Source organism: Pteronotus mesoamericanus, unplaced genomic scaffold (genome assembly GCF_021234165.1).
Source record: "Pteronotus mesoamericanus isolate MK-2021 breed Mesoamerican mustached bat unplaced genomic scaffold, CSHL_Meso_final scaffold_507, whole genome shotgun sequence".
NCBI classification, from domain to species: domain Eukaryota; kingdom Metazoa; phylum Chordata; class Mammalia; order Chiroptera; family Mormoopidae; genus Pteronotus; species Pteronotus mesoamericanus.
In genome coordinates, this window is record NW_026555319.1 from 10,988,508 (window position 1) to 11,012,547 (window position 24,040).

Genomic DNA, 24,040 nt, shown 5'->3' on the forward strand with positions numbered 1-24,040 from the left:
AGCTGTTGTTCCACTGTCTTCTCACTTGTACTGTTTTCAATAAGAAATCTGATGTCCATCCTTACCTTTGTTCCTGTGTATGGAACATAACTGGCCCCTACCTCTTCCTTCCCTTGCTGCTTTTTAGATTTTCAGTTTTATCACTAGTCTTGAGCAATTTGATTATGATGTGCCTTGGTATAGTTTTCTTCATGTTTCTTGTGCCTAGAGGTTATAGAGCTTCTTAGATCTGTGAGTTACCCTTTTTTTCAAGTGTGAGAAAATTCTGGCCATTCTTCAAGTATTTTTCTGTCCCTCCCTCTCTTCTCCTCTTTCAGGAACTCCAGTTACCCATACATTAGGCCACTGGAGGTTGCTGTCTGATGTCCAATAGCTCAAAAATACTCTTTTCATTAACAATTTTTTCTCTTTTCTATTTCACTTTAGTTTCTATTATATCTTCAACTTCATGAATCTTTTCTTCTGCAATGTCTAATTGATGATAATTCCATCCAGTGTATTTTTTTAATCTCAGATATTATTTTCATCTCCAGAAGTTTGATTTGGGTATTTTAAAATGTCTACCTACCTTTTTATACATATGTAATACAATTATACTATCTGTTTTGATGTACTTCTCTGCTAATTCTAACAACTGTGTCAACTCCAGGGTTACTCTGTCTCAGTATTTTTATTCACCTTGGCTGGGTAGCTCAGTTGGTTAGAGTGTTGTCCAGATATGCCAAGGTTGTGGGCTTGATGCCAAGTCAGGGCACATAGATGAATCAATGAATGAATGCATAAATAAGTGCAACAACAAAACAAAGTTTCTTCCTCTCCCTCTCCCTCTCCACTCCTGTCCCCTTCTTCTTTCTAAAATCAATCAAAAATAAGTTAAAAATTTTTTATATTGCTACTGGGTACTTGATAGATTGTTTAAATATTTTATTTATTTATTTTTAGAATTAGGGGAAGGGAGGGAGAGAAACTTCAATGTGTGGTTGCCTCTCATGCACCCCCTGCTGGGGATGTGGCCCTCAACCCAGGCACGTGCCCTGACTGGGAATCAAAGCAGCAATCCTTTGCTTCTCAGGCTCCACTCAGTCCATTGAACCACACTGGCCAAGGCGGTATTTTTATAATACAACAAATCTTCTTGAGCTTTATTCTGGGATGCTGTAAGTTATTTGGAAATAGTTAAATTTGTTCAGGTCTTGCTTTGTGTTTTAATAAGCAAGTCTGAAGCAGTGTTCAGTCTAGGGTAATTATTTTCTACGACTAAAGCAGGACCTTTCCGAATACTTTACCCAACGCCACATGAATTATAAACTTTTTCCATTCTGGTTGATGGGAACAGGCACTTTCCCCTTTAATACTTACCTTATTCTTTCCTCAGTCTTAAGTCATTTCCTCACATGCATGCACTGATCCACACTGTTAATGCTCCACGGGTCCATATGCATCTCTCTTTCATATTCTGACTAATTTTAGTTGCCTGTCTCTCTGGACCCTCAGCTCTGACTTAGGCAATCTTTCTCCCTATATACCACAACCCAAAGACAATCTTTAATATTTGAGTTTAAAAAAAATTTTTTTTATTTATTTTCAGAGAGAGAGGGGAGAAAGAGGAGAGAAACATCAATGTGTGGTTGCCTCTCGCACCTGTTATTGGGGACCTGGCCTGCAACCCAGGCATGTGCCCTGATTGGGAATCGAACCGGCAGCCTTTTGGTAGGCAGGCCGGTGTTCAATCCACTGAGCCACACCAGCCAGGGTTGTTTTAAGTTTACTTTTGACAAAAAACAAAAAACAAACAAACAAAAAACCTGTATCCAGATGCTTTCTGACTTTATGGTGGTTCAATGAATAATTTTTCAACTTTACAATGGTGCAAAAGGGAAATGTGCAGTAAAAACCAGCTGTTCTCCAGTCTTATCAGAAGACAGAGATACTGATGAACCCGTTGCTGTCACAACCCCAACAATCCAGCAATTAATTTTAGTTCAATGCTTCAACCATTCTTCAGGCTCAGTGTATTTTCAACTGTGTATGTCAATGGCAAATACCCATACGAACATTCTGTTTTCACTTTCAATACAATATTCAATAAACTACATGAGATAGTCAATGCTTTATTATAAAATAGGATCTGTGTCAGATGATTTTGCCTTGCTGTAGACTAACGTAAGTGTCTCAGCACATTTTAGGCAGGCTATATGATGTTTGGTAGTTAGGTGTATTAAATTCATTTGCGACATAATATCTTCAACTTATAATGAGTTTATCAGGACATAACCCCATTATAAGTCAAAAAGCATCTGTATATTTAAGGTATACAATGTGATGTTTTATATATGTATACACTGTGACATGATTACTGCAATCAAACTCATTTACATATCTATTACCTCTCATAACTGCCTTAGCAAATATCAAGTATACAATACACTATTAACAACTATAGTCACCATGCTGTACATTAGGTCTCCAGAACTTATTCATCTTATAACTGAAAGTTTGTACCCTTTGATCAATCTCTCCCCTTTATTCCTACTCTCCAGCCTTTGCTAACCACTATTTTCTGTTACTGTTCCTTTTTCTGTTACTATAAAGTGGACATGGGGCCCTGGCCAGTGTGGCTCAGTTGACTGGATGTCATCCTGTAATGGAAAGATTGCAGGTTTGATGTCCAGTCAGGCACACACCTAGGTGGCCAGTTTGATCCCTGGTCTGAGCACAGAAGGCAACCAATTGATGCTTCTCTTTCGCATGGATGTTTGTCTCTTTCCTTTCCTCTCCCTGAAAAAACAATTGAAAGTGTTCTTGGGTAAGGTAAGGGTAAAGGGATAAGGGGGAAAGGAAAGGAAAAAAAGAAAAGGAGAGTGGACTTGGGGCACGGGGTGGGGGCCATCTTAAGATAGCTTGAAAAATTGTTTATCATTTCTCAGGACCACTGTCCTTTTTTGTCTGATGAACAGTGTCCTGAAAATCATTTTTTTAGGGGGAGTGGTAAATCCAGTCTCTATTATCCCATCTTCCCTTCTCTTCCTCCCAAACTCAAGTGTCTTGCCAATAATAAGCTGCGTAAGAAATTCTAAACCAGTCTCACATTCTAATCCCTGGGTCTCATCAGAACAGCCCCTTTTTAAGGCTTTCATTTTTCCTTCCAGTTATTGTTCTCTCCCACTAGCGATGTTCTCCTGTAGGTCTTTCAAACTCTTTGGGGACTTACTGCTAAGATGAGTAATTATGCTATTTTTCTCTGAGCAGCTGGAAAGATCAAGGAGAGACAGGTGTCAGCTTTAAGTAACATGGGATGTTTAGCAAAACTCAGCTAAGGGATGGCAAACATAAGGGCTCCTAAATCAAGGATCTGTTTCGACTTTCAGAATCCAGCTTTACTTGATATAGTTTCCCCCTCTGTACTTGAAATGTGAAGGCCTGGTGGGAAATAAGCAGACTACTTCACAAATTTTTTATCTGATTATTTTATGATCTGCTTCTCTTATGGAGTTTTCCAGCTCAAGAATGGAACCATATTTGGATCTAGTTTAGGCCATAAGCCTTGGGAGTCATCCTTGACTCTTCTCACTCATACGTACTATATCCATTTCATCAGCAATCTGGTCCTACTGATAGCCTCATTCCACCACCATTAGCCTAGTCACAGCCATCATCATTTCTTGCCTGTACTAGGGCAATAGTCTCTCCCAGGTTTCCCTATTCCACCTTTTCCTTTGACCCAACAACCTATTTCCCCCATACAGAACCCAGGACACTCTTTCTAAAATACAACCAGATTATGTTACCCCCTGCTCTCAACTCTGTTGAAGGTTCATTTTTCCAACTACGTATGAACATTCTCCAGGATGAATTAAATGCTAGGTCATAAAACATGTCTCAAAAAACTTCAAAGGACTGAAATCATAAAAGGTACTATCTGACTACAATGAAATTGAATTAGATTGTTGAAATTCCTTTCAACAACAGAATTTTGAAATACCTTCGAATACTAGGAAAGTAAGCAACATTACTTATAAAGAACCCATGTGTCAAAAGAAAAAAATCACTAGGTAAGTTAGAAAATATCTTAAATTGAATAATATTGAAATATAAAATTTGTGGAATGCAGGTAAATCAGTACTTACGAGAAAAATTTGCTGCTTTAAATGCCTATGTTTAAAAAGAAGACAGGTTTCAAATCAATTAACTTGAGCTTCCACCTTAAGGAAGTGAAAAAAGACACAAACTAAACCCAAAGCAAGCAGAGGAAAGGAAATAATAAAGATTAAAGTGCAATTCAAAAACAAACAAACAAAAAAAAATCAATGAAACCAGAAGTTGGTTCTTTGAAAAGATTAACAAAATTGATAAAACTTTTGAGGCTAGACTGACCAAGGGGGGGGGGGAGGGATCAGAAGACACAAATGACTAAGATAAAAATTGAAAGAGGGACCACCAATACTGACCAACAGAAATTAAATGGATTTTAAGAGAATATGAACAAACTGATACCAACAAATTAGACAATTTAGAGGAAATGTACAAACCCTAGAAAGACACAAATTACCAAAACTGACTAAAAAAGAAACAGACTATCTAGATTTAAAAGAAGAAACTGAATCAGTATTAAAAATTGTCACATGCAACTATAAGAGAGCTGGAGTTGCTACACGAACATCAGATAAAGTTTTTAAGAAAAAAGTCACTAAAAAGGGACATTTTCTCTCAATCAATCCATCAGGAAAATATATTATAAACACACAGAAAGTGAAAACACAAAGCCACAGGCTGGGAGAAACCCTCTGCAAGCCATTTATCTGATAAAGGACTTGCATCCACAACATATAAAGAACTCTCAAAAGTCAACAATAAGAAAACCTAATTTTAAAATGGATGAGAAATCTGAACACTTCACCAAAGACGACACACAGACAGTAAACAAGCACATGAAAATATGCTCAACATCATTAAGAAAATGCAAATCAAAACCACAATGAGATATCAGAGTAGTAGAATAACTATATTCAAAAAAATAACAAGAGAAATTGGAACCCACATACATTGCTGGTAGGAATATTAAATGAAACAGCTGCTTTGAAAAACAGTGCCTGTTTCTCAAAATCTTAAAGAGTTATGAGCCAGCAATTCCATTCCTAGGTTATCTATCCATAGGATAGGAAAATATATCCACACAAAAACTTGTACAGGAATGTTCACAGCTGCCAAAATATGGAAACAACTTAAGTATCTATCAACAGATGCATGGATAAACAAGAGAGTGTTATTTGCCAATAAAAAGGAATGAAATACTGATACATGTTACAACACAGATGAACTTTTAAAAAATCATGCTAAGTGAAAGAAGCCACTCACAAAAGACATGTATGATTCCACTTTTATGAAATTTCCAGAACAGGAAAATCTATAGACATAAAAGTTAAAGATTAGTGGTTACCTAGGGCAGGGGAGAGAGGGAAGGGGAATGACTGTTTATGGGTACAAGGTTTCTTTTGGGATAATGTTCTAAAATTGGATTATGGTGATGGTTGTACAATTTAGTAATTATATTAAAACCACTGAACTGTATACTTTATATGGAAGAACCTGATGGTATGGTATGTTATACCACAAACCTGTTTTAAAAAAAAACAAAACCCTATCAGTACTTTAAAAGGGAGGTAAGGTAAAAGCCATGAAACAAGGTAAAGAAACAAAACCAAACAGAGTATGTGCAAATCAAGAGAACCTGTATCTGAAATATTTAAGGAACTTTTATAATTCTGTATAAGACAAAAAAACCCATTTTAAAATGGACAAAAATTTGAACAGACATTTCACCAAAGAAGAAAAATCATGTACATGTGCTAATCATGTGCTAATGAGTACATGAAAAGATGCTCAATATCTTTTCAACATTCTAATTCCAGTTATCAGGGAAATGCAATCAAAGCCATAAGATATCATTTCACACCCTAGTACTAGAATGCCTATAATAAAAAGACAATAACGTGTTTTAAAAAGCTCCTACCTGCTACTGAACTATATACTTACAAATAACTAAAATGGTAAATTTTATGTTATGCATATTTGACTACAAAAAAGTGTTTACCAGTACTTAAAAAAAAGCAGTAAAGCAGGAAACAAACAAACAAACAAAAAACCATCTCCCCAGCCCTGGCTGGTGTGACTCAGTGGATTGAGCACCGGCCTGCAGACCAAAATGTTGCTGGTTTGATTCCCAGTCAGGGCACATGCCTGGGTTACAGGCCAGGTCCCCCTTTGGGGGCGTGAGAGGGGGAATTGATGGATGTTTCTCTCACACACAAATGTTTCGTTCCCTCTCTTTCTCCCTCCTCTCTAAAGATAAAATAGTATTTAAAAAAAAATCTTCACAGACTTTAGATGGCTTCACTGGTGAGTTCTTTCATATATGCGTATTTAAAGACAAAATACCACAACTTTATATAATCTCTTTCAGAAAACAGAAGAAGAGGAAACACAAATTTATTCAATAAGGGCAATTGAAATGTATAATTAAAGGCATCAAGATTTCCTTTTTTGCAGAAAACACATTACTGAACTATAAAAGACATAAGGGACTGGACATGGGTCCTAACAACTGGGTTCCAACCCAGACTTTGTTACCAATGAGTCATGGAATCTTTATCAAGGTACCACATCTTGCTGAGCTTCAGTTTCCTCATTTGTAAAATAAGGAAGTTCATCAGAGAAATCTTTTCCATTGTATAATAATTGTGTGGTACCCTTAGAGCATAAAATTTTACTTAAAACCTGTATGATCCTAAATTGATATAACCTACCTGTAAAACAATATGACAACCTTTAGTAAGAGCCAGTTTATACTCTCTACTCTTTCAAGTTTTGGATATTTAACTTACATAATTCAACCAAAAGCAAAAGAATACATAAAAAGATCGTCACCTTAACAGCCCACAAGTCCAACAAGAGTGGATTAAGATTAACACAAAGAAATATCAAATTACTAAAAATTAGTATATAGATGATTGTGGAAAATGTTTTTGTTAGGTGAAAATAATCAGAATATAAATGATTTAAAATGTAAACCGCATCTAAGTAAGTATATGCCAAACCTAAACTCTTGTTTACATCAATTAGCCTACAATAAAATGGGCTTCATTATACTTCATTAAGTCATTTCCCTTAAAGTCACAGAACCTATTGATGACATTAAATGAGGACTTACTGTAGTATTAAGGTTGTGAGTGTAAGATTTTTTCAAACTGCCAAGCCTTGCCCTGATCAGGAGGCTCAGGCGGCTGGAGCGCCACCCCACACAAGGAAAGGCTGCAGGCTCCAGGCTCCGTTCCCCGTCAGGGCGCACACCTGGGCGGCAAGCTCGATGCATACGGGAGGCACCCGATCAATGTTTCTTCTTTCTCTCACTCTTTTTCTCTCCCCTACTCTTTCCTTCTCTCCCTTCTTCCCTCCCGCAAATCAGTAAACATCCTCAGGTAAGGACTGAAAGAATAAATGAAATTACCAAGTCTTCTGAAATGTTGACATAGTATATAGGTAAAGAGAAAAAACCTAGAAGCTTGTCCAAAAGGTAGCAATACAAAATATCAAGAGTATGTGATAAGGTTCTAAGTTGCTTGGGTTGATTATTGCTTCCTAAGAGTCATTATGAATTTATGGCTATCAACAGAAGTTTCAATGATTAAAACTTTTATCAGTTGATAGTGGAGTTACCAACAGTATTGTACATGTTCTAATCAGTGTTGATATAAAGCTTGTGATTCTGCTAAGTACTGATTAAGATCCAGATATAATACTGCATAGTTCAAAATCCTTATGACCATTTCCATGTATCACCATAACTCCTCTTCAATTTTCAATTTAAAATTTCTCACATGGCCTTAATTTTTAAGTGTATCAGCCACAAAACTACTTGAATTATACAACCACTAAAGTTTAAGAAAGGATAGTGAGAAGAAGGAGTAAGGGCCTCACTCCCTATTCCTGTGGCTGCCTGCTATGACCAGGATTTCAAGAGGATCCAGTCTCAGCATTCCCATGGTCAGCAGAGAAAAAATACTTGGTAAATGCTAATGACCATAACTCTAATAACAGTAAGTTGAACCATAAACTATTTCTGTAAGTAAAAAAAAAAAACTGACCATAAGCAATTTCATATGGCCCCACCTACGTCGATGCCTCCACGTTATGAAACACGTTGTGCTCCCTTTGAGACCGCAGAGTGGCTGTCAAGGAGTCTCTCCTTAACCTTCCCAGTGAGTGTGCTTGTGTGAGTCATGATTTTAAGAGCCAGAATTTAAGCAATTCGTGTTCGTATGTTTACATTAAAATGCCAAAGTCACACTGGCTGGTGTGGTTCAGTGGACTGAATGCTGGCCTGTGAATCAAGATTGCCAGTTCGATTCCCAGTCAGGGCATGTGCCTGGGTTGCAGGCCAGGTCCCCAGTGGGGGGCATGAGAAATACCAATTGATGGATTGCTCACACACTGATGTTTCTCTCCCTATTTTCTCCCTCCCTTTCCCTCTCTAAAAATAAATAAAATCTTTTAAAAACAACTGCCAGAGTCACATAACCAAAACCAAGAAGTGTTCTAACAGCAGCCAAATTAAAGAATAAATATCAGAATTATCCCATTCTAATTCAATTCCTGTCAAACTCATGTTTCCCTTCACAAAGCAGTACATTTTGGTACTAACATTTTCGCGAACACCTCCAACTGAAATTAATCCCACTCTGAGAGCATCTTACCTGAAACTACCATAGACTATCAGCAAAATGGAAATCAGAAATGTAGACACTTGACTGGAATCCACCAGGGAATAGGCCCTAGAGAAATAAGAGGAAAAAAATCACATCAGCAAGTCCTCATGGAATTTACAGTCTCATGAAGATCCAAACCCCACTAAGTTTTTATTTCATCTGTAATATGAAAAAAGGTATAAATTAGTATTAACAAAACAATTAAAATGAGATATATTGGTTTTCACAGCTATTATTAGTTAACATTCACAGGATGCTGAATATTAATTTAAAAATTCCATTTCTGTATGACATACAATATATGCTTATGACATCATACCTAATATCTACCAATTCTGTACCAATGATAAAAAGTCTTGAGTGATCAAACTTTTATCAGTTTACACTTCAATTACCAATAGTCTTTTACTGGTTTTACTCGTGACAAGGTAAAACCTCTCTCTCCCCCCTGAATTCCATTTCCATTCTTATAACTGCCTAATGGTTCTTTCTATCCTGGGGTCCCACAAGAAGTTCTTCACGGTCAACAGGTCTATAACTAAAGTCATTGTTCTTCCTTTCATACCTGATCTTCTCAAGGAATGGTATCATGATTCCCTCAGCTGTCAAAGCTAGAGACCTCCTGCATCCTTGACATCCCTTCTCTTCCCACCTTTAACAGCGAGTCCTGCAACTTTCACACCCTCAACTCCCTTAATTCTCTCAATCCTACTGCCAATTCCTTAGCTCCCTTCCATGGCCTGACTATCAGAAATCACTACCCATTATTGTTTGTTAGGGATTTTCCTAAATAAATTTTTGTTCTTTTCATTTCAGCATATATTTAATGATGCCTCTGTGCCAGACACATGCTCTGCTAGCCACTGGGGACATAAAAATAAGATTGTCTTGGTCCCTGCCTAATGTCTTTTCAAAACAAGTAATAAGATTTCATTCTAAGGAATTAAAAAAAAAAAAGTTAACATAAGTAAGTGAATATGAGCGTGAAAAGTGTTTTAAAGGGGAGAAAGACAATTACAGGATACTGTAAGAAAGTGTATTAGGTAGCTCCTAACCAAGACCTGGGGGTGTTTTCCTTAGGGAGGTAGATGAAGGAGAGACACGGTAAGTTAAGTAAGACGTGGTAATTGTTTATGGGAGGTAGGAGAGGTCCCCCCCGGGTTTCCGCTGAGCAGCAGGTGGATGGTTGGAGGTTAGAAATTAGGTTTCAGAGGTGTTGAGACAGTTGGATATCTGGGTCTAGAGACCGGAAGCAGCTCTAAGCTATGAGATATGTGAGGGGGGCCCCCAAAAACCCTCCAGAATTCTGTTCTAGAGAGCAGGCCCCTTGTAGTACCAGCTTCCCAGCTAGGTGAGTGTTCCAGGAACCCATCTGTATCAGTGTGCCAGCTGGTGTTGTCAGAGGCTGTGCTAAGCTTCAGTGAATTTTTTTTGAAGACTCTCCGCGTTTGTTCATGATGGGGGATTTACAAGTGCACCTGCCCACACTGCCCGGAGTGTTCAGCAGTTCTTGACCAAAAACGGCATGACCCCATGCCCCACCCTCCCTATTCACCCAATCTCACCCCGAGGGACTTTTTTTCTTTGCTGTTTCCCCAGATGGAAAAAATCCTCAAAGGGAAACATTTTGCCCATGTGGAAGAGGTGAAACAAAAAACTGGCCGGAAAACTAAAAGGCATCAAAATCCATTAAGTTCAAAAATTGTTTTGAGCAGTGGGGAAAATGTCATGATAGGTGTATTGCACCATTAGGGAGTACTCTGAAAATGACTGAAGTTTATACATGTAAGAATAAACACACAATTTTTTATAAATAAATTTCGGCTTGTTTTTTGGGGAGTTTTCCCTACCCTCATATATTGGGAGCTCAACGCCTTCTGTGTGGTAACTGAAGCCGTAAGTGTGGGTAAGACTGCCTAGCAGCGGGGAAAAGAGAACCCAGGATAAAACCTAAGAAACCTCCAAACTTAAAGGTCAGGTAGAAGGAGCTGCAAAGAAAACCAAACTGAAACAAAGAAGGAGGAAGAAAACCAGGATAGAAGGCTGAGTGATGAGAGTGTTTCAAAGAGGCAGCAGGACTGGATAATGTCTGGATTTAAACCCTTGATCTACTCCTTACTAGGAGATGGACCTAGTTGCCTAACCTCTCTAAGCTCCTGCATCATCTGTACAATGGGGATAATGACAACTTCTATTTCAAGGAGCTGTTAAAGAATTAAACGAGATCATATAAAGAGCTGAACACTGTACATACTCAACATTCATTGTTTGTATTATAAAAGAGAAGTCACTTGTGTTTAAGACTGCTGAGAGGTCAAGTATAATGAAAACTACAGTGTCTACTGACTTTACTTAATGTGTAAGTCACTGGTAACCTTAGCAAAAACAGACTTAGTGATAGGGCTGGGAGTCAGACTGGCATTGGCTAAGAAGTTCAAGTTAAGGAAATGGAGATAGACAGGTGTTTGAATAGTACAGGGAAGAGAATGGCCGCTGGAGGGAAATGTAAGGATAAGGGAGGTTTTAGGGTTTTTTAAACGCAGGAGATACTCAACCTCCTTTTTTTGTATGACTGGAAATGATCCCAAGGAAGAGGGAAAGAATAATGAATATAGAGGAGGAGACATTTCCTTCAATTTGTCTAAAAAACAGGATACATAATAAATGTCATGATAAGGTGTCGAGGTGGATCATGTCATTTTTTTGATCTTTAGTTATTAGAGATATATAACTGAAGTGATACGACTTAAGGTTTGCTTTAAAATATTCCGGGAGGGAGGGCAAGAGAGGGTGAGAGTATCGGATAGATGCAATAAAAAAGGGTAAAATTGTTTTTAAGTATTGAAGCTAGAAATATAGGTGCATGGAAGTTCATTATATTCTTTCTTTTTTAAAAAACTTGCATAATAAAAAGGTTAAAAAAGCAAAAAGCAAAACCTTTTTTCATGGCAGTTTTTCAGATGGTGAAATAATTAAAAGCATGAGCGGAAAGAGACTTTGGGTGGTGAACACACAATGCAATATACAGATGATGTATTATAGAGCTGTACACATGAAACCTGTGTGATTTTATTAACCAATGTCACCTCAATAAGTTCAATTAAATTTTTTAAAAAAATAAATAAAAGCATAAGCAGTAGGTGAATAAAGGAATGTGTGTAGATGATGTAGAAGACAGGGCTTATCCACCAAGAGATACCTGAGACAGTACATTTCATGTCCTAGGAAAATTGATCCAATTTATATTTTTCTTGCTGACATATTCTTTGCAAGTGTCTTTCTAAAATCTGAAAACAAATGACCTCTGTTTAGAAGAAACACTTTCTTAAATTAAAAAAAACAAAAACAAAAACAAAAAAACAAAAAAACAAATTTGGGCCCTGGCTGGGTGGCTCAGTTGGTTAGCATTGTCCATATACCAAAAGGTTGCAGGTTTGATCCCTGGTCAGAGCGTGTATGGGGAGGCAGCTGATGGATGTTTTCTCTCTCACCCTCCACCCCGCTCCCCCGTTTCCTCTCTCTTTAAAATTAGTGAAAATATATCCTCAGAGGAGGATTAAAAAAATTTTTTCTGGAGTAGGTGATATATTCCACATGGTACAAAAATTAAAAATATATAAAAAGGTACACACTGAGAAGTCTCAACACCTCATCCTCTTTAACCAACTACCACTTTTACTAGTTTCTTTACAGTCTTCTGGAGTAAATATATAAGTATATAATTTCTCACCATTCTTATTACAAAGGTAGAGTATTAAACACACAGCTCTGTACTCCCCCAACCCTGACATTTACAATGTAGCCTAGACAACTTCCTGTAACAATATGTGGAAAAACTTTTTTTATTCAAACATTTGCATAATATTCCATTGTGTGGGTACGCCATGGTTTATTTAAAAAACAAATCTCTTTTAGATGGGCACTGTGACTGTTTCTAGAAATTCCATAACAAGCAATTCTATAAAAAAACCCAAAAACAACCCCTCTAAATTTACCTGCATTGCCCACATACAATTACATATCTTTGTAGAATTAAGTCCCTTAAAATTGAGATTGCGGGACCGAAGAGACAACGCACTGGCAATCTGAAAGGGGCTGCCCAGCCGCCCTCCGCAGAGGCCGAATCGCTCCACACTCTCACCAGAAATGGGTCGGACTTCTAGTTTTCCGAAGTCTCGTCAACAGCGAGCACTGTCCAACTTTTGAATTTTTAACAATGTGACAGGTGAAAATTGGTATCTCAATATGATTTTCATTTACATTAATTTTCTGATATAATTTAAAAAATAAAATTAATTAAAGATGGAACAGCTTTTCATATGGTTAAGGGCTAGTAGGCATTTTGAAAAGCAATTAAAATTTTTTCCAGGCTACAGAGCTATAAAAAACATAAGCAGCTTGCCCCCTGCAACCCCCCCCCCCCAGGAACTCCAGCTGGTGTACCCTTTCTATTCTAATGTATAGTGTCACTACCTCCCCAAATTCGGTGTCTTAAGGTCTAATACTAGTGTTTATGCTTCAAATCAGTGGAGACCATGTAGACTCATGGCTTAGGACTTCTAAACGTCTGGGCTGAATTTTTGTGAAACCAGTTCCTCCTCTTTAATAGATCCTCTGTACACGTGACAGTCTCTGTGGCTGACCATCCTGTAGTCATGAACTTTCTTCAGTTTGTTTTTCAAGGTGAAGGCTTGACTGCGCGCAAAATGCCTTATGAAGAGGTTGATTAGGGCTACCAGGACTCTCATCTCCATATCCTGGCAGTAAGCATGATACCCGCTGCAGAACTAGAGGCATCATTTCAGAAAAACAATGCTCTGATGTTTTAATAGTTTCTTTTAGACTAAACAGGTGTTTTTGGTTTTATTTTTCAAGTAAATCTATACAACAAAGTAAGTTTAAAACTGACTCCTAATGCAAACTGTATGAATTATTACATAATTAGAAGTTAGAACTTATTTCATGGTATTACTTGGATTTTCATATATTTTCAATTCTAACTACCATTATAGAATTTCTACAAAAAACCTTGTAACAAAAAAAATATTTCTTAGAAAATACAGAACATTAAAAAAATTAAATCACTATCAATTTTCATTTTTTAAAAAATTCCGAAAACAATTAGGTTCATTGTAAACATTCACACAGCAAATAATATAAAGCAAAAGTACAAGTGCCTCCTCTCTCTGCACTCCTATTTCCTAGGTGCAGGCTCTGTTTATAACTGGGTATACACATCCTACCACATAAACTGTGTGTATAGAATGTACACCGCAAAAAAAAATGAAAACACAACTGTTTTTCTATAACTTGCTCTTTTTAACTATGTGTCAGGAACTATTCTTTTCTATTGCCTTGCCTTATTGGCCTTTTGCTATAAAATTAAGACATGGAAGGACTTCACAATATAGAATGCACTCTTTTCTTAAATATAGAGAGAGATCTAGATTCAATGAACACAACTTGAACACAAACATTGTCTAGTAAGTCTCATGTCTGTATTAATAATAGCAGTATCTACCAATGTTTCACACTTTTTCACCTAACTTTCTGAATTAGGAGGGTAGATTGTTGGTATCTAACTTCAACAGAAACAAATAAATTTAGAGAAGACAAGAACATTTCTATTGTCTTTTTATCAAAGGCAAACCAAGGAATCCCACAGATAAAGATAATGTGCATATCATGATACTGAACATTCAAACCTCCCATGAAAATAATATTAGAAAGAACTACACCTTGTACTTTGGGAGAGGTACTCTAACAACCCCTTTCTAGGCAACAGGAATTATTAAAATATTGTAAATAATATTACATTTTAAATGTGTATATAAAAAGCATTTTTGGAAAATAACACTTGTTTAACAAATGTGAACTTATGAGCACATTTCATTACTAACATCAAACGGGTAAGAATATTTTGCTATCCTCAAACAACTTTATAACATAGTTTTTCTTTGAGAAAAATTTACAAGCGGAACTTTCTGCCACTTAAAATTCTCTAAGTTTAGGGGCTTACTGGCATAGATGCATTATATTCTATGAATCACTTAAGTTGATTTCATTACAGGTTCCCTGTGTCAAGTTAAACCAGAAATACATACACTTTACTATTACATCTTTTAAAAGCCCTGGAAACAGAAGGAAGAATTTATTACAAGCTGATGATAAGCGTCAGATGTACTTAGAAACACTAGTTCTTTCTCTCACATTAGTTGTGTTAATTAGCCAATAAATAATCTGCTGGGTCATATTGTATATTAATCAACAGAAAAAGATAATTACAAAAAGAGCAAAGGTCAAATCTAAATGGAACATGAATTCAAATGAATTATAGAGCTATGCTGTCCAACAGGGCAGCCACTAGTCCCATGTGCCTATTTAAATTAAGTAAAATTAAAAATTCAGTTTCTTAGTTGCGCTAGTTGAATTTCAAGTGTTCAATACCTGGTGGCTACTGTACTGATGATCAGATAAAGAACATTTCCATCACTGCATAAAGTTCTAGTGATTGCACTGACATACACACCTGTAGACAGTAGACTCTTGAACACAGGTGTGAACGGTGCATGTCCACTTATACACAGGTATTTTTCAGTAAATGCACAGTCGACTGTATCCATGGGTTGCAAATCTGTAGAGTCAACTGACAGATCAAAAAGAGTACATATTTTCAATCAATGGTTGGGAACCCACCATGTATTGTTGTGTGTATGTAATGCTGCATGCTATTTTATATAAGGGACTTATCATTTGTGGATTTTGGTATCAGTATGAGGTCCTGGAACTAATCTCCTGTGGATACTGAGGAATGACGGCAAGTCACATGTGAATTTTCCATTGCACGCATGATGGGGAGGGGACTGGCCCCGAAGCCCAGTGAGGCGCACCGATCAACTGTAGATAATCATGTTATATTTCAAAAACTGGAGTGCTAAGCCCTGACTGGTGTCGCTCAGTGGGCTGGGCATCACCAGTGAGATTCCCAGTCAGCACACATGCCTGGGTTTCAGGCCAGGTCCTGGGTTAGGGGTGTGCAACAGGCAACTGCTTGACGTTTCTCTCCCTCTCTTCCCGTCTCTCTAAAAATAAATAAATGAAAACAAAACAAAACAAAACAAAACTGGAGTGGTTTTTATTGGTGGCAACAGCAACAATAATGTTTTACTGAACATTTGATTTTTACAACCATTCTATGAGGTTAAGGCCTAACGTCCACAACCCCTTATCCGAAAATTTACCTTGAGAATAAATGTGTTTCAGAATTCAATTTTTTTTTTTTGCATTTAACAAAGAAAAACACCCCATTTGCATCTGGAGCAGTACTTTATAATCAAATATTAGTATTTCTATAGTGAAGCATATAAATTGTCATACTAGGGAAGATAAATGAAGATTATAAATAGCCTCCTATCAGTTTATGTCAGGTTTGCTTCCAAATGAAGAGAAGAAATATTCTGAGTCTGCAGAGTTGCTGGTTTGGAGAATTGTGGACTTGTGTGAGTATCACCATTTTTGAGATCAGGAGCCAGATACAGTTCTGAACATAGACAGCCTAACTCCAGAGTCTCCCAAAATAAGTTCATCAACTGCCCCAAACTAGACAGACCTGGAGTCAGGAGGTTTAGTTCCTATCTTTAAATATACTGTAACTAGCCAATTGATCTTCCCTGGGCAAGCCTGTCCATCTTTCTAGTTTCTGGAAAATTCTGTTGGCCTAGATGAACATAAAGGCCCAACTAACTTTTATTTTCAAGATTCTAGGTTTTTCCATTGTGTTCTTCTTCCAAAAAATACAGATATTACCGGAAATATCCTTTCAAAAATAACTGTCTTTCAACTGGCTGATTACTGGCATGTCATTAGCACTAACAAAGATGACAGTGTTCTCAGGCTACTGAAAACTGTCATTAATTTTCTTCTTTCATCACCCAATATTTACAGACTTAAAAGTGATTTATGTAAAACCTACATTGTACCTGCAGAAATAGATAAAGGTAAGCCATTACAGGGGTACAGTCCCTGCTTGGTTTAACAGCCCCAGGGAAATTTTTTAAAGATTTTATTTATTTTTAGAGAAAGGAAAAGAGAGGGAGAGAAGTATCAGTGTGCTAGAGAAACACCCATCAGTTGGTTCTTGGGCGCCCCCAACTGGGGACCTGGCATGCAACCCAGGCACGTGCCCTAACTGGGAATGGAACTTTCAGTTTGCAGGCCAGCACTCAATCCACTGAGCCACACCAGCCAGGGCAACCCAGGGAAATTTTTTAAAAATTTGGCCAGTCCTCGGGCCCAACCCACCAGGCTCTTTTCTTCCCTCTACAAGCCCATAAAAATAAGCATACAGCTATTTCAAAAATGTCTAAAGCTTTTCCCTGCTAATGATGATGGTGAAAAGGGCCTTGCCCATACCTCTATTCTGTTTGCCCACAGAGAGAACTGAAGATTCATCAACACATTGGAAGTAAACAGAGATCCTAGCATTTTACTATAGAACTGGGATCTGGGCTCTGGGGTAACACCAGAATAAGGCAGGCAGGAAGGGAAAGGTATTCCAAGACAGAAGGTACATAATCTGGCCAACTGTAGAAAATCAAAGCCCAGATCTCACAGCATCTTCCCTATCCTACATTCCTGGCTCAAAGGATCAACAGAAATGTGTCTTCTCTCAGGCTCTCCTACTGAGGTGTGTGCTTCCAGATATTCTAGGTGCACATTAAAAAGAGAACAACGCTACACTCCAAAATAAAGGAATTCTTACTAAAATGCCACAGGAAACTAAATACGTGCATTTGAGACCATGCCAAAATCAGGTTAGCCCAACGTACTAAAACAGATTTGAAGACTTTACTAAGTGATATATTACCACAGGTTACCAGTTCAGTTGAAATATTTTATACAGTCATTACAAAAAGCACTAATTCTTTAACTATTGGGTTGGCCAAAAAGTCTATTTAGTTTTTTCCATAAAATAAGACACATTTTTCATTTTCACCAATAACTTCACTGTTTGGATATTTTGAGTATGTCAGCTATCTCCTGTGTGGTATAAAGCTGATTGTTCTCAATGTCTCAATTTGATCACTATCAATTTCAACTGGTCTACTTGACCATGGAGCACATTGTCCAGAGAGAAATCTCCAGCATGAAACTTCACAAACCACTTTTGACAAGTTTGATCAGTCACAGCACCTTCTTTATACACTGCACAAATCTTTTTTTGCATTTCAGTTGCATTTTTACCTTTCTTGAATAAAAGCATACTATGCCAAAAATATTGCGTATTTTCTCCCATCTTCAATATTAAAATGGCTACACAAAAATTTCACCAATTTTAATGTGGTTTTTGTAATACATACAGATAGGACAGCTGTCAAATACCATCTAACCAAATTGTTTCGAATGACATTAAAGACAACTAAGCGCTACCAGAGCCATCTTATGGAAAAAAGCATGCAAACTTTTTGGCCAACCCAATACATTCCCCCAAGCTTTAATAGAACAAAGCAAAGAACTACCAGAAATTTCTCACATACATAACATTATTGATTCCACACCCTAAAATTTTTAGAACCATGCTGGATTTTAGTAACTGCTCTAAAATCAAATATCTATTTCTAGCTGCTTTACCAGCAAGTGCTTATAACACACATCCTGCTAAAAATCATGCCAAAGTGAGACACAGAGACTACTGTTCTATAATGTGTTCTATGTGTCAGCCTTCCAGCTATACAATGAAAGCATTCTTGTCCACCCCACAAGCCAAGCAACTCCTATTCCAGCACTGCACAGACACCGCCCTAGACCAGCATTTTGTAAACTTCTTGGTCTTGAGACTACTTACACCCTTAAAAGAGAAGACCTCTATAGAGCTTTTGTTCCTTGGGGTTAGAGGTATGATATTTATCCACAAATTCATTTAAACAAAATAAAACCATTACATGTGAACATAGATAACAATTTTAAAGGAAAGTAGCTATTTTCCAAAACACAAAAGAATTTAGTGAGGTGAGAAGTGTTCCTTTACATTTTTTGCAAACCTCTTTAACTTCTGTCTTAAATAGAATGTAGCCCAATTCTCATATTTGCTTGTGCATTCAATCTGTTGCCTTACATTGTTTTGGTTGAAATCTACAGGGAAAGAGCAGGGGGAAGAGTTGGCCTTTCACAAATGGGCAGGTGGAAAAGGGGGGGGGATTTTAAACTTGTCTTTTTTTTATCCTCACCCGAGGATATGCTTATTGATTTTAGACAGGGGAAGGGAGGGAGAACGAGGAGAGAAACATCAACATGAGAGAAACATCGAATGGCTGCTCTTGCACACGCCCCGACTGGGGACTGAACATGCACCCCAGGCATGTGTCCTGACCGGGAATCCAACATCCAACCAACTGAGCCACCAGTCAGGGCTTCAACTCATTTTTAAAAAGAAGAGAGTTCAAGAGCAGTTTGATCAAAAATATTTTTTCACAAATTTTTCATTTGTTAAATCCAAAATAATGTTTTATTAAAGTAGCAACTGAAAATTTATACTGTAATCAAGTCAATTAGTGTTTTAGGTTGAAAAAAAGACTGTAATACACTGAAAAGGAAGCTGTCAGAAAAGTCCCCAATTCAGTGAACTAATATGCTATAAAAAAGACCTGAAATATTCAGGAGTAATATTTTCTGAGGGTTATAAAATATTAAATTGCATTTACTTATTGAGGATCTTAAAGGAATTTGGTTTGTGAGAGGGGGAAAAAGAGTCTGAAGGGGAGAAAAATCCAAGAGGAGTACCAAGTTACAATCTTAACTCTCTGGGAAGAGGGCCCAGGTACACAGAATAGCATCAACAGGACCAGGTCTCTCATCTCAACAGCATTACAGAGACTAATTGAAAGGTTACGCTGTTTAGTGAGTAGGTTAAAAATCGGTGGACCAGGATTCTGGGTTTGTCTGTAGGGCTTTATCTGCTGGCGTTTTACTCTCATCTAGAATCACTACTTTTATTAGTGGAGTAAAATCATAAAAATGATCCGGTATTTTTGAAAAATCAATCAGGTAAAACTACTCAGTGTAGGCGGAAGGTGCAGAAGAGACTGGGCTCACGGAGACCAAACAATATTCCTGTAGGCATGAGGTAATAAAGCCTAGGCTAATAAGAAATGGAAACAGAGGAGTTAATACAGTTATTAACTATATTTTGAAAGAAAAACCAATGAGACCTCATGACACACTGAGCAAAGGAAATGAAGGAGGAACAAGAGTCAAAATTTCCATGAATATGACCCCCTGGCCTGATAACAGTGGTGGGCACCAAATGGGGCACCAAAATCCCAGTTCTGGTGCCTCGTATGTGCAGCAGAGACAGCTGAGAGTCACCTCCCAAGGCAGAATCCTCTGGACCCAGACCACTCCATAGAGACTAATGCTTACCTAATCAACAAGCCCAAAAGCACCAGCCATCAGCAACATCCAGACACTCTGTGTTCCTAAAAGTGGAACTGAGATGCTCTGCTGTCTTGACTTTAAAAGCTCTATCCCAGTTCCCCCTCCTTCAAGTCTCATCTCACAGAGCCTAGACTCTATGCTGGAATGGCCTCATTCGCTGACAGTGAAAATATGAGGGCGGAGTCAATCCCCACACTGTTGTCCATGTCCATGTCATGGGTCACAGTCATGGGCTGGGCAGAGGAGGGGAAAAGGGGGGGAAACTGGGACAACTGCAATAGAACAACAATAAAAACTTGTAAAAAATAAAAATCTTTACCAACCCCCCACCCCCGCAAAAAAGAGGGTACATTTCCACACTCAGCATTTGATCTTTGGTTTCATTTTTCCTGAACAGCTGAGAGTTGAGAGCTGAGGAAGCTACTATGGATTCCCACTGAAAGCTTTTTTCTCTGAAGGAAGAGCCAGTCCTGTTTCCTACTGCAGTACTGTCACCTAGAAACCAAAATTCTCCACTGACATAACATCTCAGGGCTAGTCTAATTCCTAGGAAACTACTCAGCACAGGTCAAAACATAAAAATCAGCAGGACTTGCCTTCATACCGCCAACCATCTGAAATCTCAAATTGTAAATTTCTAAAATTGCAGCTGCTTAGTTTAACTGACCATTTAATGTATGCAGAATGTTGTGTTAAGTGCTTTAAGAAAACTAGCTCATTTAATACTCAAAATAACCCTATGATAAAGTCATCATTATTGTTATTCCTATTTTATACATATGAAGTTAGTACTTAAGATAACATTCATAAAAATAGGAGACAGTGTATCAATCTTAGAAAGAAGCAATCACCAAGTACCTAAAATTTGGTTCGAGTGACAAATATTTAGGCAGTATACTAAGGTATGTGACATTTAATTAATCCCCAAAGGATTACCAGGAGAAAAGAAAAACAGGCTTTCTGAATTCAGTAGGTTATCAGACACAGACTCAAGTGCGGTGAATATATATATACATTTATTTTCTCCTATTGGCACTACAGAAAGAGAAGTGTGGCTCTGCAACGGGCCCCTGCTGGGTAGTCTTCAGTACACACGCTTCCTCTGTTTCCTGGCAGAGCCCTGCCTTGGACTGGACCCATTCCCAGCTCTAGCTTATCCCAAATCCTGACCAAAGACGAGCATACAATCCAAGGCAGATCACGCAGGACCAGTAACATTGGACTGGAACTTCTGTTTAAGCCATCAGGGAACTCTTGCCTGAAACCAGTGCTATCTGGACTTTTCAGTCCTGAAAACTCTTCCTTATTATTGATACTTAAACCACTGGGCTTTATGGTCTATTATTTGCATTGAAAAATTCAACTAATAAAATTCTTAGAGTAATCAAGGAGCAAATGTGAAATTGGAATTAAAGGCATTACCAAAATACACAGCCATCATTTCAAGAAAGTTGGCAGACTCAAAAAACCTCATGAGATTTCCTCAACTCCCCTTAAATGTAAAATGGAGCAATTCTATTCCAAATCAGGAGACTTGAAAACACATGTTCAAAAACATGCAAAAAACCAAAAAAGAACACAGATGTTCATAGCAGCATTATTCATAGTAATTCAAAAGTGGAAAAAATCCAGTGTCCACCGCTGAGGCATAGATAAGCTGTAGCATATCCACATAATGAACTAAAAAGGCCATAAAAAGGAATGAAGTACTGATACATGCTACAATATGAATAAACCTTGACAACATTATGTTAAATGAAAGAGTCAGATATATAAGGCTATATATTGTAAAATTTCATTTATATGACACGTCAGGAGAGGCAAATCAACAGAGAAAGCAGAACAATAGTTGCTTAGGGCTGGGAATAAAGGAATGAAGAGTGACCTCTAGTGCTTTTGGCTTCTGAGGGGAAGGGTCAGACAGCGATGATGGCTGCACAAGTAACACAGAACTGTATACTACGCAAGAATGAGTTTATGGTATGTGCATTATATCTCAAAGCTATCAAAAAAAAACAACAGTGGTTTTGAACTGTCCAAATGTTTATTCTTCATCGGTTTTCTCTGCTATGCACTTTTAAGTGAAAAGAATAGATTACATACATGCAAAACATGGGGGCTGTTTCCTCCCCAAGTCAGTTTTTCGTTATTATAAGATTCCTGAAACCTTTATGTTACAGGAGAATGTGGAACAAAAGATCAAGTTACATATTTTCCTTGAAAGAGTAAAGAAAAACTGCCGCAGTTTGTTCATCCATGTAAATTAAGCTAAATTCCTTGAGTGCAGATTTAAGTCAAAATGGTGGAGGTGGTAAACGCAGTACTCACACCCTCCCATGACCACATCGAAATTACAACTGCACTACAGGACAGTCTTCATTGAGAACTGCCTGAAATCTAGCTGAAGAGGCCTATATATAGCTAAGGATATACAAAGAAACCAAGGTGCCCTGACTGACGTCCCTCAGTGGGTTGGGCATTGTCCTGTGAACCAAAGGGTCACTGGTTTGATTCCCGGTCACGGCACATGCCTGGGTTGCAGGCCAGTGCCTCCATTGGGGGTGTGTGAGAGGTGGCCAACTGATGTTTCTCTCGCACATTGAAGTCTCTCTTTCTCCCTCCCTTCCCCTCTTTCTAAAAAATAAAATATTTTAAAAGAAGAAGAAATCAAGGTGAGACTGGTAGGAGGGGTAGATATGCTTCTGAAACAAGCTGGTCCCACGTCCACCTGTGGAGGTTAAAAACTGGGAGAGATTACCTGAACTACAGAGGTTCAGATATCTGGGAAGCGAAGGGTCCCGGCCCCACACCGAGTCCCCCAGCCCAGGGTTCCAGCGCCCAAAGACATCCCCTTAACTTCTGGCAGTAAAAACCAGCAGGGATTGTGGCTCTGTGAGGGGAGGGCTGCTGGCGTCCCACAGGTTCCTCTGAAAGAGCCCGCATGGACTGGACTTGGACTCACTTGCGCAGAGCTCCAGCACTGGGGCAACAGCTTGAAAAGATGACAGAGATAAATGGGGAGGAACTGAATTGTCTAGCAAGGACAATTCTCCAGACAAAAGTGCTGGCAGAAGTCACTGTTCCTTCGCTGAGCTCTCCCCACACAGAGCGGACAGGAGCCACGTTTGAGTCTCCGTCACCCTGGCTAACGCTGTCTGCCCTGCCCTGGTGATTCTGAGACCCTGCCCCATCCAAATTTTGGGCCCACCTAAGCATTTTCCAATGGTCATTCCATACAATGGCCTGCCTTGGCTCACACTATGGACCTGCCTAAAATTTCTCAAACAAGCAGCTTCTGGCCTCAGTGTGCTCAATACTTCTTGCTAAGTGGCCCCAGGCCCGGCACTAGTGGCAGCCAGCTTCGGTTCACAGCTTGGCCTCCCCAGGCACCCCCAAGCCCAACACAAGTAGCAGCCATCTGCGCATGGCTTTTGTAGCTCATGGTGAGTGACCCCTGGCAGGGTACAGGTGGGGGCTGACCCTGGCTTGCACCTTCCAGGAGGTCCCAAAGCCTGTACACCAGGTGGACAGCTTCAGACCAAGCCCAACCACCAACTAACCACCTCCATGACCAATACACTCAAGGGGTGGACTCACTGAGCACCAGAGCCCCACTAAAGTGAGTTCTGCTCTGTGTGGTCGACGCCTGCACAAGAGATCTTCCACAGCATTTACCACTAGTCCTTAAAGCTGATTGGCCTGGGTGGTAAACCCCTCCCACTGATGTGCCAACAACAATCAAGGCTCAACTACAACAGGAGGGTGCACACAGTTCAGAGAGGGCAGAGGACATAACTGCATACCTGAAGTGTCCAGCTTGAGTGACTGGAGAGGCTGCGGCACCA

General features: G+C 38.6%; 1 protein-coding gene across 1 annotated transcript in view; it reads right to left on the reverse strand.

Annotated features, from left to right (window-relative positions):
• Positions 1–24,040, reverse strand: part of SPPL3 (signal peptide peptidase like 3) — a 78,419-nt gene that overhangs the window by 32,155 nt on the left and 22,224 nt on the right. The window contains exon 2 of the mRNA XM_054594181.1: positions 8,751–8,828. Coding sequence (XP_054450156.1) covers positions 8,751–8,828 — 78 coding nt within the window. The remainder of the gene's footprint in view (positions 1–8,750; positions 8,829–24,040) is intronic.